At 40.4% G+C, this 16,942-nt stretch overlaps 1 protein-coding gene across 1 annotated transcript; it reads left to right on the top strand.

Annotated features, from left to right (window-relative positions):
* Positions 1-10,115: 10,115 nt before the first annotated feature.
* LOC309392672 (COUP transcription factor 2-like) lies at positions 10,116-14,570 on the top strand (the record flags this gene model as incomplete). Its single annotated transcript, XM_081954100.1, has 3 exons — positions 10,116-10,156; positions 12,768-13,250; positions 14,522-14,570. 3 exons carry the CDS (start codon positions 10,116-10,118, stop codon positions 14,568-14,570), a joined length of 573 nt encoding a protein of 190 aa, XP_081810226.1.
* Positions 14,571-16,942: the final 2,372 nt, after the last annotated feature.

Genomic DNA, 16,942 nt, shown 5'->3' with positions numbered 1-16,942 from the left:
ATGTCATCATACGAATGCTGCTGTTTCCACACTGGCGTGCATCCTCACCTTGATAGGCAATGCAAATCAGGGCAATCTGTGGTAGGATGTCAAGCTCCATGCTTCTGCAGATGTCAGTCATAGCAATAGCACTTAGACTTATGTACCGCTTCACAGTGCTTTACAGTCCTCCCTAAGCGGTTTACAGAGCATATTCCCCCAACAATCTGGGTCCCCATTTTACCGACCTCGGAAGGATGGAATGCTGAATCAACCTTGAGCCTTGTGGGTTTCGAACTGCCAAATTGCAGGCAGCAGGCAGGCAGCAGAAGTAGTCTGTAGTACTGCACTCTAACCACTGCGCCACTGCACACTCATGTCCTTCTCCAGATGTCAATTATTCACCCTGATTAGTACCATTGACGCAGTGGGCAGGGATTTGGGTAGACTCGGGGTGACAAGTGGAGGACAGGTGGTGGTGGTGGTGGCTGTCATATCTGGGATGAGTTGGACTCGACTTGCTAACTGAACAAACAGCAACAATTACTCACTCAGAGGAGTGAAGCTGTAAGGACAAATCAAATCAAAACTATAATATGGTCACTTAGTAGAAATCCAGTAAAATAAATAAAACCTAATAAACCATTCAACAATGTTTATATATGAACATGGTGACCTGCAAATGGTCATTCTGATTTGCCATGGTGACCTTCTCGTGGCACATTTGTATCACTAAATAGCCAAAGTTGGCCGTGGAGGAGGTGATTGTAGGATTTCTGTCAGCACCAAAATAGTTAGCATAAAATTATTTAGTACAACCAGGGAAATGTTTCAATTAGGATGGAGTAGCTACGGCTTAAATAGAAATAACAGGAAAAATAATATAGTGCTGGACTCAGCCATACCACTCTACACACAGGCATTCTAATACTGTTGGTTTTTGTTTAAAATGAGCCCCCTAGGATGCCTGAAAAGAGAGATCTGGAAAAAGACACATCTCTAAGTTGAATAAGTGAAAGAATGCAACTAGTTTGCAAGTGCAACCCTTTCTATTTTCGTCTGTGAGAAAACAATTGGGGGATACTACAATCGGGATTTAGTACAGCTTCCCGTTAGTACACAAACAACAACAAAACAAAGAAAATGTTGTGTAGTCAACAAACATGTTGAAACACCCATTTGTTACTGTCGAAGAAACCTTAGAAGTGTCAAATTAAAATTCTAAAAACTATTTATAGATTTAAGTTTAGGAAAATATAAATGAATTCATCCCCTGCCTGCCTGCTTCAGGGTGTTATGAATGAAGCCGGTGAAAATATGGACAGGTTCATGCATTTCCTGTTCTTCGTTCAGTCTGAGTAGGACTGCTCATTTATTGTCGGTATCAGAAACTATTCCTTTGACAGTAATTATACCTATACCATAGCAATTACTTTGTCATCATGAAGTCAAAAAGGCCAATGTTTTGTCCATCAGTCTTCTGCAGAAGTTGTTTTTCACTTGGCAATTCAGGTGCAGTATTTAATTTACCTCATTTTGCTAAATGCTCTATTTCAACACTCACCCTTGGTCCTAATTAAAATGCCCTGGCTCATAAAAGCATTGTTCAAGTTTTGGACAACTATGGGTGTTTGGATCCAAAGCCTACTTATTTCAGGGAATTAAAAAATTCCCAGGTTTCCCCGGTTTTTCATAGCCAGGTTTCCTTTAAACTCATAGGCTTATCATTCCAAAAAGAAGCTAAGAGCAGACTTGTGTCTGACTTCATTATAAGGTACAAAGTATTTTGAGAGGAAAAGAAAGAACGTTTTGAGTTTACAGTTCCTTTGCCTCATATTCCATAAGTTCCTGTTTATATCTCTCTCTCTTATTGGTATATGTTAAAACAAAAGGAACTTTTTGTGCGTTGAATAAGAATGGTACCATTCAAATGGTATTATAAACAGATTTATCTCCAGTCCCAGATTTGAATTCTATATCTAGGTCATCCCGTCCCCCCCGTCCCCCCAGGAATAATTAGAACTCCGATTGTTGCCTTAGGGTGGTGTTGTATTGGTATGATAGTATTGTTCGAATACTTTTGTAATAAGTTTGGCATGTTGCAGAAAAGTGGAATGTAAATAGATGAACAAACTAAGTGCATTCTTGGGAACTGATAAAATCTTTGACATAAAGCATACGCCAAAAGGAGCAAATAAAATGGAAGCTCTATGTTCATAGCAAAGTTTTTCTTCTAATGTGCCATCTGCAGATAGCTGAACCAAACAATATTAATAGGCTTGAATATTATATCACTTGTTTCCTACTGGAGCATGCAATGCACAATGTGTTCATCACCTCACACATACATACCTTTGCTGTTGTTTATAAAATGCATAATAAAAGCATAAAGATTTACAAACATGAAATCTATTTAGAAATCATAAGGAAAGTGAAAGAAAACAGGTTTGTTTAATATTTAGGCTATTACTTATATATTGTTTAGAAAAAAGCTGTGCTGGTGCAGAGGTTAGAATGCAGTATTCCACTATTGCAGGCTAACTCTGCCCATAGCCATAAGTTTGATCCTGACCAGTTCAAGGTTGATTCAGCCTTTCTAGGTTGGTAAAATGAGGGCCCTAGATTATTGGTCAAAATACAGAGAACGGTGTAAAGCACTATTGGAGTAATATATAAGTTTAGGTTCTATTGCTATTTTCTATTATTTTAAAAAAACAAAAGAATATAAAAAATATGGTAATGCTTGTTTGTTATTTCATAGTTTGTTTCTTTTTCCTCTTCCTTCTTCTTCTCCTCCTCCTCCTTCGCAGTGCAAATGGCTATTTTGTTGAAAGTCATATTTATGGTTCAATGCTTAATTGTCTCAATTTTCTAGTGTCACTGGCCAACAGAGCGATTTTCTATTTCATGGCTTCTTATAAATCAAAGTGTTTTACACTATTTTAGAAGTGGCAATCAGTGAATATTAGAGTGATTTGTAGGTTTTTTAAAAAAATAGGTAAGACAGTTTTGATCTATAATAAAGCAAAAATATAAGCGGTTAAATTTTTCAAATTCCATAGATAGGAAATAGAACCCCAATAAATATCTTGTTTAATGTCATTGTTAATGTTAGTGTTGACTACTGAATTGTTGTTATTTTAAAAAATCTATTAAACACTGGCTGAGTTCACAATCAGCAAAGTGATAGTTTCCTTAATTATCTTTTATTGAATAAATCAACATTTGTTGGGGTCACACAGCATTGACTGATTAAGTGTTAATAAGTAAGAATCCCTTGACAAACATTAGCATACCGTATTTTCAGAGTATAAGACACACCTTTTTCCCTCAAAAAAAGAGGGTGAAAATTTGGGTGCATCTTATACACTGAATACAACATTTTTGGCCTCCTGAACCCCGCCCCCTTTGCAAAAATTGACGTGCAGAGCCTTTAGGAGGCTTCCAGAGTGCTGCTGGGGGCTGGAGAGGGCAGAAATGAGCGAAAAATGGGCCATTTTTGCTCATTTTTGCCCCCCCCCCAGCCCCCAGGAGCAGTCTACAAGCCTTCTAAAGGCTCTTCATGCCTTTTTTTGACAAAAAACGGGCCAGTTTTTGGAAAATCTGCAGAGTGCAAAACTTTTTAAAATTGGTCTCTTCAAAATCTTTATGCGTCTTACACTCCGGTGAGTCTTATACTCCGAAAAATACAGTATATATTGAATATAGGAGGAGAAAGTATATACTGTCATTTCATTTTGCTTTTTTATTGAAGTGGAATCTGTCTATCTCACCATGTTCGTACTGTGGTTTCTGAATCTTTATAAAAGAATATAACATAATTTTCAAATCAGAGTGTCTGGGTTCAGAATGTACTCTAAACCCCCCAAAAATGAAGGAATAGTACAACTAATATTTGATCATTCACTAGTTGTTCTGAACTATTCATGAAGCAAGCAGTGGTCAGTTTGGTACAGCGTATTGCATGAAACCAGTCATTATGGCTTATAAATCATAGATTATAGTTTAATTTGTTGGGAAATCCCAGTCAGTTGTAGCTTATTAAATAAATCCTGTTTAAACAAAGTTTACGTCTCTGATAATTTTGCTATTTTTCTCCCTCTCTTATGGTCGCATTATACCTGTTATATGTTATGCTACAAGCCACTTACAGTGATACAATTGAATTGGCATAGAAGTATTTTTATTAATGAATAAATGTGTGATCCTAACCCGACTTGCAACTCAGTATGCAGATCTATGGATCTTGAATTGTATTAAAAGATCACAGAATATTTTAAAGGGAACTCTTGTTTTTTTAAAGAAACAGAGCAAACTGTTGATCCTCCATTCCAAAGCTGTGGACGTGGGTGTTCCTTTTTCTGATGCCAGAAATGAAAGGTAGTAGATTTAAAACAAGGCAGGAGGATGGAGGAGATGTCAACTGCATCTCCGTTCATGGGCAGATTTATAAAGTAATCTTCCTTCCACCAGTTGCAAATTGAAAGAAAGACATTCAGCATCAATAATAGATATGCAAACAAAAAGGGAAGGAAAACACATCTCTCTAACTTCCAGGTGATCAATCTCAGTTCAGCAAAGAAATCCCACATCTTAGGGGTTTCAAAGATCTTAGCACTCTCTGAAAAGGCAAGTAGGTTTGCTAGTGTGAGAAGCCACCACCACCCTTCCTAAAAGAATGAAATATTTTGAGGAATATTAAAAAGGGCAGATTATTATATTTCCCCAAAGGGAGAAATGGATAAACATGTTTTTTTAGAGGCAGAAAGCAAACCCCACTTTTCCTTAATAGTCCCAGGAGACACGGAGGCCAGCTTTTAGAAATGCAGGTTTGGTAATCCATTCAAGACAGGATATTTCGAAACAAAGGCAGAATGGTAGGATGAGCCTTCACTCAAGAGCTAAAGCAGGACGATAGCCATTAAGCCACAATAAGGAATGGCATCTCCCCCCTCCCCAGAGCAGTCCAAACTTCAACCAAACCTGGGGGCTCAGACAAACACCTAGGATTTGCATTTGCCTATGGAGCCAACTATGACCCCTACATGACCCCTACATGACCCCATAGAAATCTGACAACAGCCAAAAGAATACATGTTCTTGCACAGGAACAGGAAGCTCAAGCGCAAAGCTCAAAGATGATATAAAAACCCCTCTCTCTCAACTCCATTTTGTCGGCTGCACCAGACCCATGGGCTTGGTGGTTCTGTTCATCATTAAACCATCTTTCCAATCAGCCTCCATGTTTCCAGTGTCTTTCTCCCAGCTTGGAACTGAACCAGATGGATATTTCTTCCCACACTATGATTGGGTATCTCAGTACTTAATTTTGACAGAAAGAGCACAGACAGATAGACAGACAACATTTTATTTTAGTCATTGACAAATAAAAACACATTCCATAAAATGAGCAAGACAAAACTATCCCCTATCCACAAGAAATGTCAGAAGCCATTTGTAGGTGAAGCTTACACTTAACGTAGCCATATTTTGCTATTTTAAAGAAATAAAATTCATCTTGATTGTTTAACAGTTTGTGCAAAAAATAAAATTATCATGGTGTCCCAGAAATTTAAATAAAAGAGGAGTAATCAACTGTTAGTGAATGTCCCTGAAGAACTGGAAATGCAGAAAAATATAAGCTAGTTTTGATAAGCATTATATAATGAATTGGATCTATCTCTAAAGCAAATTGACACCTCTGATAGCCTTTTTTTATTTGTTCCTGGCCGGGGCCTATTTTGCTTGTCATGATGCATTTTTCTTCTCTCGCCATACCTGAATGCTTTTGACCATGAAGCATTCAGCTCTGCGGCAGAATTGTTACAGTACAATCTTAGTTTAAATATAAACAGTTTCCACTCTGATGCATATGGCTGCAAGAGACCACCTGTCCCTCCTACTGGAAAAAAATCAGGTGCAGATGGTTATAATAGAGGAGAGCTGAAAATAGCACCTTTCCCCAGCATCTATATCAAGATCTACATTAGTGGCTTCCTTAAGCAACACTTTTAAAATAAATTTGCAATTGGGAAATGGCAGAAAGCAAATATTGCTAATACCAACATTAACTGTTCAACATTTCTTTTTATGAAATCCAGTGTGGCTGTAAAGTTGCAAAATTTTACTTTTGCTGTCAGATAGGCTTTCATGAAATGAGATGCAGAAGAATCTTCCAAATAGATCTGGACGACAGTATTTATTTAGTGATATATTTATGATCTGATATATGATATTGAGATGATATGGTATGAGATGATGAGATGTGGTGTGATGTGATATGATATGATGATACGATAAAAGACGATAGAACCTTAACCTCTGGAACCATTCCTTATGCTGAACAATTCAATTAAGGTACTTGTACATCTTATTCTTCTTTTCACATCTGGTTCTTTAACCACCGAGTGATATTTATCCATCATCTTGACCCAGGGCAACTACTGTTCATGGGTATATGAAAACAAATTCTAATTAGTAACCAAAAGTAGTCATAGTTCTATTTTTATAAATAAATATCTATTTTATAAATACATGCCAGTTGCCAAGCACCCAAAGTTTGATCAGGTGACCATGGGGATGCGTCAACAGTCGTAACTGTGAAATCTGGCCATAAGTCACTTTTTTTCAGTGCCGTAACTTCAAAGGTTCACTAAATGAATGGATGTAAATTGAAGACTTCCTGTATATGCCAGCATCCTTCCTTTCTTTAGTCACTATACCAGGGGTATCAAACTCAAGGCTTGGGGCCTCTGCCAGCATAAACATAGTTCAGGAGAGTTGCGGGCAGCTCTCCCGAGCTCTGTTTTTGCTGACAGAGGGCTGCAGGAGGCCGTCACAGCTGAAAACGGAGCTCAGGAGCCTGTTTTGACTGATAGAGTGCTCGGACCACCACCTGCATCCCCGACATGAGTGATGTTGAGCTGGCTATGCCCACCTCAGCCATGCCCACCCTGGCCACATTTACACTGCCACCTTGACCCCAACCATGCCCACCCTGGCCCCTGGTGTCAAACACAACTTTGATGTCGCCTCGGGGGTGAAATGCTACTGGTTCGGACTGGTTCGCCCGAACTGGTAGTAAAAAAATATGTAAGAAAGTAAAACAAAAGTTCCGAAGATCAGCTGTGCTGCATGATGGTAGGAACTTTTTAAAAAACTTTTTTTTTTTGTATTTGGGGGTCCATTTTTGCTCCCAGGTGGCTTTCCTGAAGCCTGCTACACCAAAAAGGGGTGGGGTGGGGTGAGTGCTGCAAAAGAAAGGAAGGGAGGAAGGGAGAGGGGGAGGAAAAAAGGAGAGGGAGGAATGACCACAAACCTGGCAGTAGATGCAGCTTCACAGGATACCTTGAAAGAGCACAGCAATCCAGGGCTGGAAGGGACCTGGAGGTCATCTAGTCCAACCCCCTGTTCCAGTAAGACATTGTTAAAGTGATTTTCTCTCTTTTGAACCTCCGCAAGCCACGCCCACAGAACAGGCAGGAATTTTTTTTAGATTTCACCACTGTGTGGCCCTTAATGAAATCGAGTTTGACACCCCGGCACTTTATGATCTAGTGGCAACAGGTGGTCTTAAAAGTCTGTGTTTTTAAGAAGAGGAATCTGTCCCACACAAAGGATAAAATAAAATAAAAAGATGAGTAAGAATAGCTGTGGCAGCATTATTCAATAAAATTATGATTTTTAAAAGGCAATTTACTATATGTGAAGAGGGAGAGTTATGCTTCATCAGCCGCAATAGATCATGTTTATGATGCTTGTCTGACAACATTAATTTTGCCTGGGGTTTTGCCCTCTAGTAATAATGGCTCTGACATTCTTCTTCCGAGAAATAAACACAAAATATCCTTCGAGTCAAGTTCAATTCGTGGTGATTTCATGGACCTGAATACAGATCTCCGGCCTTCTTGGCAACGAGAGAGAAATGGTTCAGTGGGGGCCATTTTCTGGGATATTTTTAGACTTCCCTGTCTGGTTTATGGTTTGAATTCCTCCACAGCCTCCCAGGAACTCAAGTGTAGGTAGTCCTCAACTTACAACCGCAATGGGGACCAGAATTTCCATTGTTAAGCCAGGGGTTAAGTGAGTCATGTCCAATCAGGGATTGGCTGCTGGGGATTCACGGGGGTTCGGGAAAACCTCTAGCTAAGATTCTGTGCAGTTCAGAGAACCCTCAAATCCCAATCCTGGCTGGCCCCACCCTATCACCCCCACTCTTGGCCCCACCCACTCCTCCCCTCCCAGGAATCCCCATGCAGTCAATACAGGTAAGTGCACGGAGATTTGGGGAGGGTGAAAAGCAGGCCTATCAGAAGTTCGGGAGCCCGTTTCCGGCTTCCAGAGGGCTTCTGTAGCCTGGGGAAGCTGTTTTCGCCCTCCCAGAGGCTCAAGGAAAGTCTCCGGAGCCCAAGAAGGGCAAAAACGCCCTCCCATGCCGTAATGCAGGAGGCCAACTAAGCCAAGCTCACCATGGCCACCCCCACCCAGCAACCGGGCAGAGAACCCCTTGCTAAAAAATTTGACGTCCACCCCTGGTCTAATGCTTTTATTCTAATTGAATTTCAGTATTATTGTTTTTTTTAAAAAAATAGTTACTTTGAACTATATTATCTAGATTTATGTGGACTGACTGTGCTTTTTTTTTTTCTTCAAGTGCTTTTATGAATAGGGAATCATGAAATCGCTAGTGTCTTGTGAATTGGGGCTTATAAATTGCATAATAAATAAATAATAAATGGAGTGAAAGAATCTTCCCATTTTTATCCAAAAAAGAAAGGAGATTCATGCGAGTTTTGAGATCTATAAAGCTGTGAGATAAAATCATTTTTAAATATTTCCGAATAAATTAATAAATAAATCTGACCTCCCGAGAGCAGCTCTCTTCCTGCCAAGCCTGCAGGAATAGTTCTGGGTAATGGATAGTCATCACTATAGCAGGAGAGGAGACTATGTTAGATTCCAAATAAATTAGTTTTCAATAAATTAATCCATCTCATTACAGATGCTGTAATGTAAGAACAAATCCCTTTCCCACAAAAATCACCGGACGTGCAAGGCTGCAATAACTAAACACTCAAAAAAGGGCTAATGAGGTCCCAAAAAATAATTGCATTTTCATCCCTAAAATATTTGGTTCGTCTTGGTGAAAAAAAAATTTTTTTTTAGCAGTGATCACAATTTTACTCAGGAACTCGGGAAGGTAATTATTTATTTATTTAAAAGAAGCTTACGGTCACTCACCTTAAAGACAACTGTGGGTGGCTCACAACAACAAATAATAAGAAAAACATTGATTTTTTTTTAGGTCAAAAGGTTATCAGGAGTTTTTACTTTTTGTTATACTGAGAGGTGTGAACCCAGACATTTCCTAATTACAACAGATGTTGGCTTAATGCTGTAGGAAGTTAGCACCCACCTCTCTCCTAGAAAATGAAATATCCTAGGAAATATTAAGAAGGCAGAATGTGATATTTCCCGGGATGTGAAAAGGGAGAAACATGTTTTTAAAGACAAAGGAGCTCCCTGCAGCTTCCTCCCCCACACCTTTGTCAATGAGCCATTAAAGCCTGAGCTAGTCTACTCTACATAACAAAGGTAGGATTAACCGTCTACAGAAACTCACCACAAGGCACCTGGGAAAATTACATCAGCCAACAAGGCAACCAAACTTGGACTCAAAGCACAGCCTACAGAGTTGCCCCTGCATGGCCCCATGGGAGTCTGACAACCAATCAGAATACAAGATCAAGTTCAAAGACCAGACGGCATAAAACCAGGGCACTATCAGCATCTTGCCCCCTCCTTTTTTTCTTCTTCACCCAACATCTTGAAGCATGTGATCACCTTTTCCCCCAGGACCTCAAACAATGTGGTCCTCTCCCCCATTAAAACCATCTTTCCAAGCAGCCTCTGTTTCCAGTGTTTTTTCCCCACTTGGAACTGAACTCAGAAGGACATTTCTTTCAACAATGCAATGTCCAGCCAAGGTGTGTACATGACTTCAGGACATGCTTGGCTGCATCTGATGCCAACATTTGTCCAATGTTCCAAGATGAGAAGATCCTGAAAACCAAGGTCATCCTGATTTTGCAAGATCATCATCTGGGCAAACAGCCAATCATTGTCCTAAGTCAGCGATGGTTAACCTTTTTGGTGCCGTGTGCCCAAAGCGCATAAGGTAATTTGCTATAGCAGTAGCAAATGAAACAGAGGTACGTTCCATCAGTTATCCTTGTTTAAATTTAAGTCTACTATTGAATAGCAAATTATTATGCTAATTGGGCTGCAGCTACCACTCTTGAAAATAAATGACCTGATGACCTGGCTTGCCTTTGCAGTGGCCTAAGTCATTAATTTGAGCAGGGGGGGGGGAGAGGGGGAGACAGAGAAAGAGGGAGGGAGGGCTCTCCAACTATGTGGGGAGTATTCATGGTATTAGCTGACCTAAGTGAATTCAGTGTAAAAAATAGTTAAGAGAGGGGAAATAACCTAGGTTTTAAGGGCACAAAAACAGATTCAAAACAGAATGATCATACCACCCAAGCTTTAAATCTTTTTTCCTGATCTTCTTCATCACTAGAACATGTCTTTGTTCCATGTCTTTAGAAATGTTCTCTCATAATTTTATCTGAGATGTCCTGTATTCTCATCCAGACAAAAGGGAGGGAGGGATGAAATTAAGACTTAGGCCACTGCAAAGCAAAGCCAGGTCATCCATCCATCCATCCATCCATCCATCCATCCATCCATCATGTATCTATCTATCTATCATCTATCTATCTATCTATCTATCTATCTATCTATCTATCTATCTATCTATCTATCTATCTATCATCTATCTATCTATCTATCTATCTATCTATCTATCTATCTATCATCTATCTATCTATCTTTTATCCATCCTTTATATATCTATCATCTATCTATCTATCATCTATCTATCATCTATCTATCTATCTATCTATCTATCTATCTATCTATCTATCTATCATTTATCCATCATCTATCTATCTATCTATCTATCATCCATCCATCCATCCATCCATCCATCTATCTATCTATCTATTCTATCATGGCACAAGGAGTCTGGTGGATGGAAAGAGAGAAGCTATAAAAACAGCTTTGTCAGAAAACACCAGAACTGCTTCTGAGCTAAAGTGTTTGTAGTTTGTACTTTTAAAGTTTAAGCCTTGCTCAAAATCCCCTAATGGAATTTGAAGTGGCACCTATTTTACACATTCATGTATTTCTAGTTATTTATATGGTGATAAAAGGAAATAAAAAAGAGAAAACAAATTTAAAGCACCTAAAATACTTAAAACGGAAAAAAGTAAACAAAGTAATAATACTTTTAAAAAGGGGAAATGATTTATGTCTCTCACAACTTTATACAATTACTAATTTGCTATATTTGCTAGCATGTAGACCTTGTTTAAAGCCAGACTGTATATTTTTACATTTGCCATGTTGTGCGATGTGTTTTATTCATGGGAACCATTCTTGCTCAAATTTGGTTAAATTTCTATTGTATATGTTTATATACTATTCGTTTTGTATATTGCATATCTATGTACTTCAAATTTAAGTCCCCAATCAAAAACATCACATGAAGTGTTAATACCACTTTATAAAATGCCTTGGTGAGACCACACATAGAATATTACATCCAGTTTTGGTCATCACAATGTAAAAAAGATGTTGAGTTCAGAGAAGAGCAACAAAGGTGATTAGAGGACTGGAGGCTAAAACATAAAGAATGGTTGCTGGAATTGGGTATGTCTAGTTTAATGAAAAGAAGGACATGGGGTGACATGATAGCAGTGTTCCAATATCTAAGGGGTTGCCACAAAGAAGAGGGGAGTATCAACCTATCAATCATTCGTTTCCTGCTTGAACAGAACGTTAGACTGGAAGACCTCTATGGTCCCTTCAACATCTGTTATTCTGTTAAATTTTTGCTGAGTTCGTGTTTTTCTTCCAAAACTGAACAAAGTTTCTTTTTACTGCTTTAAGTATATATCTCATTAAATTATGAAATTAAATTATTAAGTTGTTAATATTTTTCTAAGATTATACCTAATAAGAGTAGTTGTTCTTTCCAATTGTTCATTTCCATTTTAATTTCCAAACTTTTCTGCATTATATTATGTATATCTTTCCAATACTTTTAACTTCTTTTAAATGCCCAGCCTCAATGATAAAATATTCTTTCTGCCTCTTGGCATTTTCAACATTTATTACTGCATGATTTGTCCATCTCAGTTACTGTTGATGGAATTGTGAATCAATTATAAAACTTTTTGAACCACATTACTTTATTACTAGGTGTAAATTTTGTAGCTGCCTGTAATCCGTAGTTCTTCCTATTGCTGAACTCTTTCTTTGAATTTCTGCATCTGTTTTGTCATAAACCTTTTGGTTTGTTCTATTTTCATATCATAACTCAGTAAAAATACGCACACATCTCTAAAACCATGAGAATATAGACCAGGGGTGTCAAACTCAATTTCATTGAGAGCCGCATCAGGGTTGTGTTTGACTTGGGGGGGGGAGAGGGGGTTATGGTGGGCATGGCCAGCTCGACGTCACTCATATCGGGGGCGCCCTGTGGTGGCCCAAGTGCTGTCAGTGAAAATGGGCTCCTGAGTTCCATTTTCAGCTGTGACGACGTCCTGCAACCCTCTGCCAGTGAAAATGGAGCTTGGGAGGGGCCTTTTTGCTGACAGAGGCACCACGGGCCGGTCCTTTGCAGGACAGCCCAGTGCAGTGGCGTAGCGTGGGGGGTGCAGGGGGGGCCGGCCGCACCAGGCGCAACATCTGGGGGGGGCGCACTCTGGATATATTTCCCTCCTGCTGCGGGCAGAGCCTTACCCGACCTCCCGCTTCGGCAGCCAGTGCATGCAGCCGAACAACATTATGGGCATCGAGAACATTTGTGAGTTGGCCGCTCGGATGCTTTTCAGCGCCGTGGAATGGGCTCGGAACATTCCTTTCTTCCCAGACCTCCAGATCACTGACCAGGTGGCCCTGCTGAGGCTCACCTGGAGTGAGTTGTTTGTCCTCAACGCCGCCCAGTGCTCCATGCCTCTCCACGTTGCCCCGCTCTTGGCAGCCGCCGGCCTCCACGCGTCGCCCATGTCCGCTGCCCGCGTGGTCGCCTTTATGAACCACATACGCATTTTCCAGGAGCAGGTGGAGAAGCTGAAAGCCCTACACGTGGATTCGGCGGAATACAGCTGCTTGAAAGCGATTGTCCTCTTCACCTCAGATAGGTGGGGGGCGGCCTCTGCTGGGGTGGTGGGGCTCTTCCAGCACTTGCTGGGAAGTGGGATTCGGGCCTCAGAAACCAGCCTTCCTTCCGTCCGTCCTCCCCAGCCCATCCCCCTTCCTCTTTCCCTTCTTCTCAATTTTCCTGGAAGAAATGGAAAAAGGCGAAGTGGGAGGGGGGAGAGAGAGAGAGCTCTCTGGGGCGTTTTGTTGTCGGCTGGGGGGCAAGAGATTGTGGTTTGACTGGGAGGCACGTCCTGCTGTATCTGTGTCAGCTGTGCAGACCTAAGGTTAAAGTTTGGAAAGTTATCTTCTCTTTCATTAGAAGAGGATTTTAAAAAAAAGAAGTCGAGGAAGTATATATTGGGAAGAGTGGGAGAAGGGGACAAATTGTAGGTACATAGGGTCTACACAAGGCCCCGGTTTTTGTTTTCATGGAGCCCCTCTGAATCGCTGTGAATGAGAAGTGTGTGTGTGTGTGTGTGTGTGTGTGTGGACATTACTCCCCAGAGTTGTCCCACTGAGCACAGAAAGAGGCAGCCTTTTGTGTCAGTAGGCAGAACATCACAGCTTCATATTTTGAGACCATTGAAAGGCTGCAAGCTGCTCAGTGACAATGGCCAGCTGAATGGGGGGAGGGAGGAATAAACGGGTTAGGGGGCGCAAATTACTTGCCTTGCCCCGGGTGCTGACAACCCACGCTACGCCACTGGCCCAGTGGCCCAAATCTAAGCACCCTGAGGGCTGAATCCGGGCCCCGGGCCTTGAGTTTGACATCCTTGATATTGATTAAAGTCTCTACTGATATCTTATCCCTATTTTATATATATTGTAGGAAGTTAGCATCCACCCCTCTCCTTAAAAAATGAAATATCCTGGGAAATATTGAAAAGGCAGAATATTATATTTCCCTGGATCAGAACTGGAGAAACATGTTTTTAGGGAGGAAACAGACTCACTCAATAGCCCCCACCTTTCTCAATGGGTCATTAGGGGCCCTGAGCTAGTTTACTCTACATAACAAAGGTAGGATTAACCTACAGAAACTCACCACATGGCATCTGGGAACTCAACCAAACTTGGACTCAAAACACAGCCTAGAGAGTTGCTTCTGCATGGCCCCATGGGAGTCTGACAACCAATCAGAATATATTTCTTACATAGGAACAGGAAACAGAGAGGTGGGACTGAACAAAGAGTATAAAAACCCAGCAAGCCCCTTCTTTTCTCTCTTTTCTTCTTCACCCAACATCTTGATTTCCCCTTTTCTGTTCAGGACCTCAAACGATGTGGTCCTGACCACCATTAAACCAGACCACCATTAAACCACCATCTTTCCAAGCAGCCTCCATGTTTCCAGTGTCTTTTTCCCCACTTGGAGCTGAACCCAGAAGGACATTTCTTCCAACAATATTTTTAAGGGTATATATCCCAACACTTGAGAGAAATACTTGAAAAGGCCTCTGATGCTGAAATGAGAGATGGACTGCCAAAGCAGCCCCTGAAAATGAATGTGTGTGTGGCTATCTATAATAAGAGTGCTATTTCAGAGACTGGTTCCTTTCAAATTGCCAAGGCTTGAGTTATGATTAAAGCTGGTGCCTGTCATCTAATAGGCTCCACATTTTACTCTATTTTCCATTACTGGATGTGACCTCGACCAAGGCCAACTTTCTGTACTCTGGGGAATTCAATGGCAATGCTAATCAAAAGGCAAGGTTTAATTTATCTGGCACTGGGAGAATTGGAAATATGAATAAACACCACCCGTAGAGGAAGAACGAAAGATAACACGTTATTTCAATATTTCATGACATGCTAGCCATAAAAGTGCACAAAAATTAAGATACAGCAGGGATGAAGTAGTTTGGTGTAGGCCAGGGGTGTCCAAACTTGGGAACTTTAAGACTTGTGGACTTCAACTCCCAGAATTCCCCAGCCAGCATAGCTGGGAGTTGAAGTCCACAACTCTTAAAGTTCCCAAGTTTGGACACCCCTGGTGTAGGCAGTTAAGACACTGGGCTAGAAAGCAGGAGAATGTGAGTTTTAGTGCTGGCTTAGATATGAAGCCAGCTGGGTGGCCCTGGGCCAGTCACTCTCTCCCAGCCCTAGGAAGGAGGCAATGGCAAACCACTTTCCAAATCATGCCAAAAAAACTGCAGGGACTTTTCCAGGTGATCACCAAGAGACAACACTGACCCGAAGTAATCAAAATACAAGGAAGGAAGGAAAGAAGGAACGAACAGGTCATATGTGGTTGCCATATCATATTTCTGCAGCCACCAGAATTTGCATCCCTCAAGATCAGGGACAAAGAGGTAAACAATGGAGAGGTAAATGAAGGTTTATGTTTACTATAAAAAGAAGAAAAACAAAGCAGACACAATAAAACAAATGCAATCCCCTAATTTTTTAATGCATGAAAAACCTGGATCTTCTGATTCCATCAAGTGCAACCTTACCAAAAATATGGCTCCTGTCACCAAAGTGTTGTGTGGCACCTGTTCCTTTGGCTTCAACGACATATTACATTTGCACTCCTCCCAGAGTAGTTGCTTTTCATAGGAAAACAAAATCAGCTTCAGAAGGAATAATCTGACCTTGCAGTAGGTAAATTCAAATTTTATTTTATTTTTGAAAAATCTTTTTTAAAATACAAACATAAAGTAAGACATTGGACCGACATTGGTGAGAGGAGAAATAAGGCAACACCTTACGGTTTCTAAAATATGTACTAGAAGGATGGATGGATGGATGGATGATAGATGAAGATAGATATATAGATGATAGATAGATAGATAGATAGATAGATAGATAGATAGATAGATAGACAGACAGACAGACGATAAATAGATGATAGACAGACAGATTAGATAGAGATAGACAGACAGGTATGCAGACAGACCGACCATGATAGATGATAGATAGATAGATAGATAGATAGATAGATAGATAGATAGATAGATAGATAGATAGGTGGGTGGGTGGGTGGGTGGGTGGGTGGGTGGGTGGGTGGGTGGGTGGGTAGGTAGGTAGGTAGGTAGGTAGGTAGGTAGGTAGATAGATAGATAGATAGATAGATAGATAGATAGATAGATAGACAGACAGACAGACAGACAGACAGACAGACAGATGATAGACAGGTAGACGATAGGTAGGTAGACAGGCAGGCAGACAGACAGATAGATAGATAGATAGATAGACAGATAATAAATAGATGATAGAGAGAAAGATTAGATAGAGAGATAGACAGACAGGTATGCAGACAGACAGACCATGATAGATGATAGATAGATAGATAGATGATAGATAGATAGATAGATAGATAGATAGATAGATAGATAGACAGACAGACAGACAGACAGACAGACAATAGACAGGTAGACGATAGATAGATAGATAGATAGATAGATAGATAGATAGATAGATAGATAGACAGACAGACAGACAGACAGACAGACAGACAGACAGACAGACAGACAGATGATAAATAGATGATAGACAGACAGATTAGATAGAGATAGATAGACAGACAGGTATGCAGACAGACAGACCATGATAGATGATAGATACAGAAGGTATTTTCCTCTTCCCAGTGATGATGCTTTTGTTTTCATGGACAGCCACATAAATAAACACCACATGAAATAAGTTAATTTGTATAAAGGCGTTCTTAGAAATAAAAGTGACACTGCCA

The sequence above is a fragment of the Natrix helvetica genome (assembly GCF_964273705.1).
Source record: "Natrix helvetica genome assembly, chromosome: 5".
Taxonomy (NCBI): domain Eukaryota; kingdom Metazoa; phylum Chordata; class Lepidosauria; order Squamata; family Natricidae; genus Natrix; species Natrix helvetica.
Note: the sequence above shows the minus strand (reverse complement) of the source record. Positions and strands in the feature narration are given on the sequence as shown.